Source organism: Coenobita brevimanus, chromosome 14 (genome assembly GCF_032717465.1).
Source record: "Coenobita brevimanus isolate Jiangsu-jjx chromosome 14, ASM3271746v2, whole genome shotgun sequence".
Classification (NCBI taxonomy): domain Eukaryota; kingdom Metazoa; phylum Arthropoda; class Malacostraca; order Decapoda; family Coenobitidae; genus Coenobita; species Coenobita brevimanus.
In genome coordinates, this window is record NC_136967.1 from 877,489 (window position 1) to 890,362 (window position 12,874).

General features: G+C 38.5%; 1 protein-coding gene across 6 annotated transcripts in view; it reads right to left on the bottom strand.

The window, feature by feature from the left end:
* The window catches only part of Stat92E (Signal transducer and transcription activator Stat92E), a 45,326-nt gene that overhangs the window by 13,624 nt on the left and 18,828 nt on the right, over positions 1 to 12,874 (bottom strand). For 3 of the 6 annotated variants that reach the window (XM_080286872.1, XM_080286886.1, XM_080286878.1), the window contains exons 13-18: positions 12,157 to 12,271; positions 11,696 to 11,873; positions 11,063 to 11,279; positions 10,376 to 10,396; positions 8,992 to 9,111; positions 3,838 to 3,900 (exon numbers count right to left, since the gene is read on the bottom strand). In XM_080286872.1, the coding sequence (XP_080142998.1) occupies positions 3,838 to 3,900; positions 8,992 to 9,111; positions 10,376 to 10,396; positions 11,063 to 11,279; positions 11,696 to 11,873; positions 12,157 to 12,271 (714 nt within the window). The remainder of the gene's footprint in view (positions 1 to 3,837; positions 3,901 to 8,991; positions 9,112 to 10,375; positions 10,397 to 11,062; positions 11,280 to 11,695; positions 11,874 to 12,156; positions 12,272 to 12,874) is intronic. The other 3 variants (XM_080286893.1, XM_080286899.1, XM_080286900.1) reach the window with 3 other exon arrangements.

Sequence of the window (12,874 nt, forward strand, 5' to 3'; positions counted from 1 at the left end):
AAAAACCCTCCCTAACTTCATTTTTTTCTCTCTCTCTCTCTCTCTTAGCTGAATAAAATCATCTGAATGTAGCAAGAATTAAAGGAAAAAATATGCATCACTGGACAGAAAGGATTAAAAAAGAAATACTATTCACAGCTTACTTCTCTTGTCTGCTCTATTTTAAATGTAAACTACCAATACATATATATGCTTATATATGCCTATTTCATAACAGAGCACAATACTGTTAACTACTAAGACACTTCAGTACAACATTAGAAACATGTGGTCAATTATTTGTGCTCGTTACCTACTAAATCCTCACCCCATCCTTTGGTGGGAAAAAAAATAAAATAAAGTTGGGATGATGATGATGATGATGATGATGATGATGATGATGATGATGATGATGATAATGATGATGATGATGACTTACTATGACTTACAAGTGAGAAACTTCACTGTACAGGTGGTCCTTGTCATATGTCAATGATAATTTACGTTTATGGACCACTAACCACGTTAGCTTATATGTTACAGGGAATTTGTGCAACCAGTGATTTCGTGAAATCCCCAGTGAATTTGTGAAATGAGTTTGAATTAGGATGGGTTAATTAAGGTTAGGTTAATTTAGGCTGCTGTTGGGTGAGGCTGGGATAATCTAGGTTTAGTTTACGTTAAGTTAAGTTAGGTTAGGTTAGGTTATTTTATGAACACTTAGCATAACTTAGCACTCTTGTAATTTAACCTAACCTAAACTAACCTAACCTAAACTTAACCTAGATTATTCCAGCCTAACCTAACCACAATCTCAATTAACCTAACCTTAATTAACCAATCCTAATTTAAACTCATTTCATGAATTCACAAGGGATTTCATGAAATCGCTGGTTACTCAAATTCCCTGTAACATATATAGGTCATGACTTCACCCCTCCATCTTAGCTATTTCCCTGCTGAATCCCCTAGCCCAGAGGTAACCATGCTGGACCTGCCCCACATCATCCTTGGTCATTGCTAGGCACTCTTCCCTCTGCCTGTGACCCTCCAAGCCAGCCATCCTCCACCTTCCTCTCAACATGTCTAATCTACTTAAACCTTCTGGTGCACATGTCTATGATATTTCTTACACCAATTATCTTTCACAACACTAACCTCAGTTCTGTTGCTCTGTAAGATCCTACACACCAACCTCAACATTCTCATTTCTGTGCATTCCAAATAACACAACTGTTTCCATACAATTGATACTGTCAATTGTCAACTGATACTGTGGAAAACGTCAAGTCAGTTTTATAGGTTGCACTAGAAGTTTAACAGGTGTTTCTGTAATTTACTATTAACTTAAGAGCAAGCAAGTCTGTTAAAAGATGCAACATAAAACAAGGGTTTGCTGTATGGTAAGCTCCAGTTACATGTTGCCTTTTTTTGTTCCTTTCTACTTTTAATTCCTTAGTAAACTAAAAAATATTCCCATTTCAACTCAGTGATTCCTACAAATCTGAATATACTGACATACAACAAGGATTACCCATGTATATATCACTCCACTGACCAACTCAACTATCACATCATGTCTGGTGGATACACTTCAGCACCACCACCCCATGAGGAGGCTTGTCAGTGTCACAACTTAGGATCTCCTACAATTTGGTCAACATTTTCAAGCATGTGTTATGACTTGCACATTAGCCTCTTTATTACAATGGAACCTTTTTCCTTCTTGCTACCACAACGTGACTTTATAGTTTTGACGATATCCCTCATATTTAGGGGGGGACAATCTCTGCTAATCCTTTCAGCAGGATGACATTTTAATTCTTATTCCCATCATATCATGTTAGTCAATAACAGACCCATTGTTGCAAAGGGGTTAACATGACACTGTCAAGGGAAAATGGATAACATACATTCACAGAGAACTAACCTAGAATTCACTCTACTTACACTGTTAAAAGAACCTATGAATCATACAATTTATAACCCATAACATTACAGTATTTGTATGTAGCCTATGAATGCTATCATCGTAGCATTACACATTCCATTACTGGAATCACAATAAAAACATTCATACAAACTATAAAGCAATGCAAATATCAGATAGATAGCATTTGTATTTGGTCTACATAAAGGAACATTAAAGAGAGATTCAAATCATAAATGCATGTCTTTAGCTGAGAACTTATCACTGTAGAGTTATGCCCTTGGTGGTACTGGTTGTGTACGGTACATAAATACAGTTACACAGAAGCCCACCATCAATGCCTCTCACAATGGGCCACATTCAGCACCTTTTTCTACACAATTTATTATGCCCATTACACCTCCATACACTGTCAAGTTATCCAAACAGTTTTTAAAAACCAACATGGCTTACCTCAATAATGCATGAGAGGATAAAAAGGTGCAATATGCAAAATAAGTCGCTATGGAAGAGGTGTTACAAAATCTCCAAAGCCACTTATATTATGGCCCAACAGTTCACACTGGCACCAGGGTAAGCACACAACAATGTCTCTTGGCTAAGTCCATAAACTGTATAGCTTTAGTGTTAACATATATGCTTCTAATCTTCAACTTTACTTTTAATAAAAGCAAACACAGCACTATACACCACACATATATGAATATTTAAATATATATACCCTGTTGTCACAACCCCTTACGCATGTAATTTTGTGCACTGACTGTGAGGGGCAAAATCAGAAATCTGTTCACAACTAATGATTTACTGACGGCACCATTTGAGCATTGAGTTGGATGGCAGGTTTTCACTTTTTTTTTTTTTTTTTTTTTTTTTTTTGCATCACAATACACTTTGTAAAACTGACCACTTGTATACCAGTTCACAACTGTTGCACTGCTGACCCTGTCCATCAGGTTTATATAAACAGGAGGGTAACTTCAGCACTCGTGACTGTTTATACCTGAAGCGGTTCATTTCATGATTTTCTCTTATGGCCAGTCATTAACACTTAAATGTTCTGGACTAGGTAACCTAGCCTGAGGCCCTACACCTCTGAGGGAGTACTAAGGATGGACCATTTTTGTATAAAGTACTGTCCATGTGCCAAGAGACCCCACAACCCCTGCTAACTGGTCCCCTCAAATAATGGAAATCCCAGCTAATTGGTTTCTCTTCATCATTTTCTCTTGGTAATAGGAAACGTGCGTGTGTCTTGATGAATAAACCTGGAGAGGCCTGGACCTTGGCAGGGGAAGGTGAGGTGGGGTGGGGTACTGTAGATCCTGTTACAGCCTACACACCTCACACTGGCACACCATAACTCATCCAACTGAAGCTCACACTCCCCTACTCGAGTGCCATGTCTTACCCACAGATATGTACTTTGTGTGCAAACTGTGTACAGGACATCACCACATGTGCTTGTACATATTTCCACTTACAATTAGAGTACAGCATATTTAAGTGAAAGCATCTAAAGAGCTCTGCAATACTTTAGAGAAGGCCTTAGGTGCAGCCATGAGTTCACTGTGCACTACTTACAAAAATATGATATCCTCTAAATGTATAATTTTCAGAAGTATAAAACTTTTGCAGCACATAAGCTCAGATACTAGTATACAACATGTACATGGTATCACACTAAGCCTTAATGCAACATCCGATATGTAGAGGTAATGCTTGTGGCAAAGTGAACAATGAGTTAAGCACATTCAACTCAAAATATATATATGTAACTTATAACAATTTTTAAGTAACTTGACAGCATGAGTATTTACTGCTGTTAATTTTGATTGCTTGTTGTGCTTGTGCATGCGAGTTTTCAAGAACTTTTTGACGCAGTGGATGGCATGAGGGCATTAATGATAAATGTCACTCCAACCTACTGGAACTCTGAGAGGACATTGGCAGCGTCAAATAAAGGAGAATCCAACGAAGGTTTTTGGTCACTGTAAAGGAATCATATTACCATTCAGAGACATTGGACAAGCATCTAGGCAGCAATTACAGTATTAACCCATTCAATCCGATGACGTATTTTCATTCTGATCAGACTATCATGGGATGCCTTTATTCAGCTTACAGAAGATCTGTTAGTGTTGTTGCTGTGGCCCCAGGCTCAACAGAATGTGAACCTGATGTACTGCAGGATGAAGCTGCCCTTCTGTGGTCCACCATCCACCTTTTGGGGACAGGGAGCAGGTTGAGGGATGTTTATATAACCACTCAATGCCTTGTTCTCCAGCACCAAGAAACAGAATTAAATAGTGTATGTATGCATCATATGTAAGTATTGCACCACATGACTTGCACAAACCTGAAAAGGGTACACAACTACCAGTACATTACACAGGCTAAAGCTGCATTAAGATTTAGAAGGATATCTCACCCAAAGGGTTGTGGAAAACCACTTATAGTCCCTGCAAAGGTGACAGACTACAAATCACCCTGGCAGTTCAAAAATTTTCTCCAAAGCTGAATAAAAGCCTTTAAAATCTGCAAGATTAACAACTACATCATCAGAGTGAAGTGGTTAAGTTATTTAACTTCCTTAATATAAAAACATTAAACATCAATCTGATCTTACACACACCACCATCAATTACCTCTTCCAACACCATGACTCAAGTGTACCTGTGACCAGCTTTGTACACTTATAAGACCTAGTATTTCTCCTCAACTAATATCACTTTATATTGCCCCACAGATGATGATGCTGCCTCAAAATATCTCTTCCTGGATGATGCGGCCTCAAAATATCTCTTCCTATCTCTTTTATTACTAGAATTTACATCAGTCACTTAACTACAAGAAAAGTAATTTTACTAATCGTATCTTCAAAAAGCAGATAAAAAGAGCTGTAATTATAAAAGACATATTTCCGGTGACACAGGAAGAAGCTTATGTCTGAGTGATGATCAGTTAGCCATCTCTGTTATGGTATCATACAGATCAACTGGAGGCCACTGAAATCCACATGCATACTTGAATCTCTCCCTGTATCAAATTCTTGCATAAACCCACCCATGCATGTGTACTCACAAATATGCAAATGCATACATACACATTCACACATAAACCAGTCACAATGAAAAAGAAAAATACTGTTCGCCAATTTCATGTCATATCAAAATCAACCATAATAAAATAAACCACTCTTCTTATTGTTGTGGCCCAGGTTCATGTGAACATAAATCCCACAGACTGCAGGCTGAGGGATGCCCTTCCACTGCAGTCTATCCTTCTCCTTTCAGGGAATACGGAGGGAGTTGAGGGACTACACAGCACAGCTACCACGTGATGGCATCCCTCTCCAGCACCCAACCACTCTCTCACAAACAGAAGCAACATCAACTGCACACAAAAGATCCTACCAGTTCTTGAACACAACTCAGTACACACTATACTCGCGGCACGTGACTCTGAGGTTGTTATTATCATGCCCTGGCAACCTACCATTCAAAAGTGCGTCTGATTTCGTGTATAATACAGTATAAGAAGCATGTGATTCGTGTACATTATGTTCATGTACAATATGTTCGTGTATAATAATATTCGTGTTTAATATATTCGTGCATAATAATATGATTCGCGCAAAACAGAACGCACTTTTGAATGGTAGGTTGCCAGGGTACAATAATGACAACCTTACAGTCGTGTGCCGCGACTATAGTAGCTCTATTTTGCCATCTACGAATTGAACTTGAATCCATTAGATAACAGCTCTGGCCACATACACTGTACCATCTGTTGTCTGATGAATTCCACTTCAATCCCAAGAAGACAAAATTGAGATAAAGGGCCACATTCTTCAAAGAGCCAGCAAAATTGTAGGCAAGCACTGAACTCGTATCATATCAGGCAGGTTAATTACATCCAATGTTCTAACCTGTTCTATTAAACTTTTTCAAAAATCGGGTATCTGCATACATCTTGGCCCTCTCATTTTTAAGAACATGACCCATAGATCCAAGAACATCCACTCCAATAATAAAGAAACAAATACTTCTTACTGAATACTGTACACAGCACTCTATTCTACCTCCCCTCAGGTTATTATGAAGCTACCTTAACAAGTTTTGCCACACACAACTGTTTACCCTAATCAGATCTAACACACCTATTTTCTATCAATTCTGTTACAAACATAATGCTTCAGACCTGTCAACTGGGTGTTAGCAGTATAGTGATCCTCCTCAAGTAACCATAAAATACTGTGAATCTGGTCATGTATCCCCAGATAGCAACAATGCGCCCAATTAACCAGTAAAGTGCACTTTGTGAGCATGTGACATATGAGTGAGTGCCATGTAATCATAACTTCCTTTAGTATAAAATTATAAGAGGTATCTCCAATATTTAACAGCTAGATTTGGGGGGGGGGGGGGGAAGTTAAGACAAAATCTTTTTTAATTTGATTTCGTAAATGAGGCGTTCACAAATTGAGCCAAACACCCCCTGAGAAAACTGACGATTTCAAGGGGTTCCTATACCTTTACGGGTGAGTTTTTACTTTATAAAAATTTATTGAATGAATGTTTCACATGTGGAAAGAGTTTCAACTCTACTTCATAAAGGAGAAAAGTTATTAACCTATGCTTAACGTGACAGTTGGGTTGGGCCAGGCCGCTCATTTCCAAACTTAACTGAGAGTAAACATCATTCACTCACTCACTCGTAACAAGATAATTTAAAGCAACATCACTTATGATTCAACTTAGTCACTATGGCATAATATAGACTTTATACAGTACTGTACTGTACCACACCATGCCTTTTCAATATGAATCATTGTACAATTATTACAATCTTATAAAAAATGCACTGCATACATGTGCATCCATTTTCTTGGAAAAATGCATGCAAAGATAATTATAAAATATATACATACATAAATACATTATATATATACATATATGGTACATACATAAAAATGATGCCATGTTCCCTCTTAAGTGCCATAGGCAGCTAATTACTTTCCTATAGCAGTTGGAAATTACTGGAAAATACGAAATCTACGATATGTAATAAGACTTGCAACAATGTAAAAGTCTCAGCTGTTGACTTCACTATTTACCCGTGAATGAATGTCCTGCCTGATAATGTGGATAGTTACCAAGCTTGTAGTCACACTTCACTTCCATGTTAGTACCTCCCATGGTGTATGGCAGCCACCCATCTACTATGTATGTTATACAATATCTCCATCCCACATGAGCTGTGGCTGAAGCAATCTAGGAATCTACATTTCCTGCTACTATTATTTACTCCTACAGTCCGGATGACGTGTATAACCGTCGTGATTTTGGGCGCGGAGCAACGCCGGTTGACGTGCATAACCGCAAGCATCTTCCCACCACCCTTTGAAATTTAACTTATCCTTACTCATTGATGGGACCACCTGGAGACGTGGGGATACTTTCATTTGAAAGAGGAAGAGTTGGTGAGTCTTATGTATCTTTAATTTTTTCTCTAGCTGTTACAGTTTGGCAGATATTAGTGTTTGAAATAAGGGTACTTTTTTCCATCATGGATATCCCGTGGGGAGGAGCGTGCAATATTGGAAAACCCCGACGTGAAGGGGTTAATGAGCAATTTATTCCCCGTAAATTGTAAAAATCTTGCAGCTTTACAGTCTGAGAATGCGGTGCAGCAACGTAAATAATTACTGGTCTAAAACAATTAATATGCATAACTGTACCTCAAGATGAATGAAAACTGTGTCATAACCACAAAAATCTTAACTTCAAAAACATGGTATACATAACTTGACACATAACTGCCCTACTTTTTAATTCCGACTTCTAATATCAGTTTGGACAAAATCACAAATTACTGACGAAGAAGCAACAACTACCAGTCATGACTGGAAAGCTGGCATGGACAATACTAACTCAGCTGCCGAGGATGTGCCACCCACAACAAATGCTGGATGCACATACAGTATATGAGGCGTTCACAAATTGAGCCTAAAGGTAATTTAAGCTGAGCTGTTACAGGAACTTCCCACACAAACATGAAATGGATGATAAAAAATAAATACGAGTGCTGCATCTCTCCCGTGGGAAGAAAGAAAAAAAACGTAAACTATGAACAAGAAATTTTACTGCCAACCAGTAGACATGTGTGCAGTGGTATTATGAATGCCATACGTAACTAAAAAAAAAAGGCTCGGATCAGTCACTGAAAAAACAATCTGTGAACGACAGTACAGTACAGTACAGAATTTCTAGTCTACATCAATTAAAGTTACAGTTTTTGACTCATCATGAATTAATGTTAAAGGGGACTAACACCTAATTCTACAGTACAGACAATGACAAAGAATCCACACATAATTAACATGACCATTGGAAAACTAAACAAGGTGTTGATACTGACACAATCCTTCCATAACCATAAATCCAACTAAAGAGCACCAGGTAAACATATTAAGTACTTTCCTATTACAGAGTTCAAAATGATCAAATACACTTGCTAATGTTCATTGTAACTGACAGAAAGTATTCAGGATAAATAATATGCACTATACAAATTAACGCTACCTACTCTAGAGACAACATGCAATCTACACACACACACACACACACACACAACCAAAATAACCAAAAGTAAAATGAATTTAGCAACAAATGTGAGAAAGGAATGAGAGAAAAATTTGTTAGCAAAAATGAAGAGCAAAAGAAGGACACAAAAGTACACACACACACACACACACACACACATACACACACACATACACACACATACACACACACACACACACACACATATATATATATATATAAAATGAATGAGAGTGGAGAGGAGAGGAAAGAAGATCAGCGGCAAGTAGGGTAGGGTAGAGGGGAGAAGGAGGAGTGGAGAGGGGAAGGAAGAGAGGAGTAAAGGGAGTAAACGAGAGAAGAGGAAATGGCAGACGAGGAAAGGAGAGGGGAGGGTAGACGAGGAAAGGAAAGGGAACAAGATGAGAGAGAAGATACACGATAGCTAAACCTACAATGCCAACTTATATCAACAACAGTGAGATGAGTACTTACGTGGCCACGCTATCAACTGGATTTGACGATACGGATGGCGGGTCAGCCATGCCACCATCGGGCATGGGGTATATGGCCTGGGGGGTGTTGGGGTAAGAGTCCAGCCCGGCACTTGGCCACCTGAAAATATACACATGCCTTGTTGGCGCTGCGTAAATAGCTATCTATCTACCTATCTCTGTATTTCTCAATCTATTTCAAAAGATCTATGCTGTGGAGGTGAGCAGCAAGGCTAATCACCTCCTAGCATCTGCCCCACATTTTACTCTGTACATTTGCATCTCCTACAAGACGCATTTACTTCCATCCTTCACCAACTCTTCTGCTTTTTCAATATCAATTAGATGCTATTTCACTCGGTAACTTACCACAACCTATCTCATCTGACTGCACTTGTAGACCTCACTACTCACAAAAATCCACAACGCTCAGAGCCAGGATGAAAACATTCAATTCCATCAGCAAGCAGATAACACCATCTCCATGCATCCTACATGAAATGCCTTATCATTTATCATTATTTCAGTCCCATACCCATCACTCACCCTGAAACCCATTTCACAACATCCTGAATGGTTATGGGTTCATCAAATACTGTATACTGTTTCATTCAATGGCATTCAATCATCCACACAATCTTCCACATGCTTTGCGAACGTTAACAAAGCCCTTCAATGAAGTTAACAATTTCCTTCTACATAACACATATATTTGGTTTAACAAGTATGTTTTTGACCATATTAATAAATATTTAGCTATTTCTCACATGCTTTCACTACTAACTGTCTATAAGTACCTTTTTCTTAAGAGCTGCAGACAACAGAGGGATGGAAGGTATGACTAATATAGTATTCAGGTAAGGGAGAATGAGCAACAGCAACTAGATTTGTAAATACTGAATGGAGAGAAATGCATTGAGCTCTTACAGAAATCTATGAAGTGCTAAGTGACATGGTTTCAACATCCCTATACGTCAAAACCACAAGGGATGGATTCCAGCCTCCAACTCCTGCTCCTTTATGTACCCATTTCCAATGTGAAATACAATTAAATTTAATTTTCAGCCATACTTCCTACTTAAAAAAGCATTTCCCAACTTAAAAAATAACTGAGGTATGTACAAGTCTTTGCAACTGAACAAACCTTGAAAACAAAAACTTTGGCTCCTTCTAAAAAAGACTACAAACTAAGGTGCAAACCACAAAGATTAAGAGTATGCATTAAATTTGAATAATCTGCAAGGCATACCATTATTCCAAGTTACTGGCCAGAGTTACAGGCAGATTTTAATAACTTTTCTACCATATACAATAGCAAATATGGAATGTAATGCACCCATTTTTACACAATTATTTGGTAAACTTTGGAGAAAGCCACAACTTACGCGTTTTGCCCCATGGTGAAACTGAAATAAAACAAAAAACAAAATAGGTTCATGAAGTACAATGCTGGAATATCTGATCAATCTTTAAGGCTAAAAACAAATACATTTAATTAATTTTCACCTCTAACAAGCAAAATAAATTTAGCCGTCAGGAGCTGCTGACTAAAATCCATTCCTGCATTCTTTTTTCCTATTCCAGTGAACAAAAAAGCATATACAACTTACCAACAAGCAAGAGATGAACTAGTTATTGGTTTAAGTCTATTATTATCTATGGTGTGACTTTATTGTTCTCTTTATTTCTCCCTTATTTAAAGCTGTTTTACTATTTAGCTGCTGATGAATTACCACTAATTTTCACATAAAGTTGCTCCTGATTCACAATACATTTGCTCTGAAGTCAGAAGTTACTTTATCGTGAGCTTTAAAAAACCAAATCATATGCCAAATAATAAAGGTAACATTTTCCTGGAAGACACTCATGACTAGGTGAGGCCTCTCTGTACTTCATCAAAACACTGAGAAAAGTAGGTCTTCGTTACATGTTGCCGTTTATCGACAATCTAACTGTGTACAGTACTAAGATGAACTGTCAGAGTTCTCCAATTTACAATAACAGCCGTGCGGAAAATGTTTTGGAAAATGTCACAGACAAATAATGAAGACTAACTGTGCAAAGTGGCTTACCCTGGAACATGTGTGATGAGCTGTGGTTTAACATATCCGTTGCTGGGCTGCTGCTCACCGACGGGTGTGTAGTATTTACCAAACGCCTGCTCTTTGGGCACATTTGGATATAAGTAGTGCAGATACGCGAGATCGGCTATCACATCAGCCAGTGGACGGATGGCAAAGGCTTTACTAGTAAATGGCTGCAACATGAATACGTCCCGCTGGTCACAAGCTGCAAGAATGAGCCGTCCAGTTTTATAGTACTAACCCAAATAGTCAAAACATTCACAGACAACTTTGTTTCTTCTGAAATCCTTTCATTACTAAGCAGATTTATGGTATCTAAAAAGAATTTTGAAGAATTTACGTCCTCTTCACCAGAAGATGGCTTATTTTTCTCAAACTATTAACTTAGAAAATAAAACACCAGTTAATTCTTTTTAACTGAACTAAGTGTAACCTCTCCATTATGAATAATGAGCTGTACCATGCAACTAGCACTAGAATACAGTGTTGGTGACTCAAAAAAAGACTAAGGACGGATGCAAGGCAGTAATACTGTCTGACACTGAGCAACAAGAAATAAGCTGCAAATGGACAAAAATCTCCTCCAATCTAAATTGATGAACCTCTAGGTAATACACATACATTTTGAAGTATCTTCATACATCCAGGCAATAGTGACACCACCCAGCTCTGAATCGGAAAAACGGAGGAGGAAGGTGCCAGACTTTGAGCTCTTGAGTTTCTCCTCCGCCTGCCGCCGCCCAATGAACCCAAGGATGGAACCGTCATTCCAAGGCTGACGCAAGTGCTCTCGGGTCACCTGTGCAGACAATCACTTCAGTTACAAACCATTTTATCAACATCATCATTACCAACATCATTACCATTATCCTGCCTTCTTTTTTTCCTACCTATGAATGGGGTGAGGTAGAGCCAAGAAAGCAAGTAAAGAGAAGGCACAACAGAAGGAGAATATGCTGGACCTTAAATCTGACCAGCACCATACTGCTTGTTACATTAACACCTAAGAACAACTTGACTGATACAAATTCTCATCATTTCATCAGCAAAGTACATTACAGTATAAATGTATGAAAACGTACCTTCATAACAGCAAAGAACCACTCCCAGAAGGTGAAGTTGCGTTCTGATAATGGCTCCTTGCAGAACTGAGACCATGACAGCAGCATGTTGTTGAAATCTTGCACCTGTGGAGTTCTGATACAACAAAAATACACAGAATTACATCCTTCACCTCAATTAAGCCCCTTAGCAGCTTATAGACAGAAAACCTGCAGAAAACATTTTTATCTGCAACCCGGCAGAAGTATGAATGACCATAAAAGGAAGAGCAGAATTTTCAGTGGAAAAGGGCCAAATATAATAAACGAACGATATTCAAATGAAATGTGAAAAATATGAGTAAATGCTGGATTACAGCCATATACATATGGCATATGTTTTCTACCCCCTGATGCCAGCCTCCCTGCACCCTATCCCCTTCCTACAACCAGACCTATTTTCGTACTTTAGATTTCCATCCATCCATCCATCATCTAAACTTGTGTTTCCCCATGAGCAGCGTGGGAGCCAGGGCTAGGCAAGTTGGTCCTGACATTTAAGATGAGGGTGACCAGCTGCACTCATCCCTAAGCAGCATTATGTGAGCAATAAACCTCAACCACCCCTTCAATATGAACCGACACTGGCTCAATCCAGCTGGAGAGCCTTAATTACCTACTAAACCACCAGGCACCAGTTTGGTTACATGGTTATCACCTAGCATTGTAAATGGTTTCCTGGTGTACAGGAAACCATTTG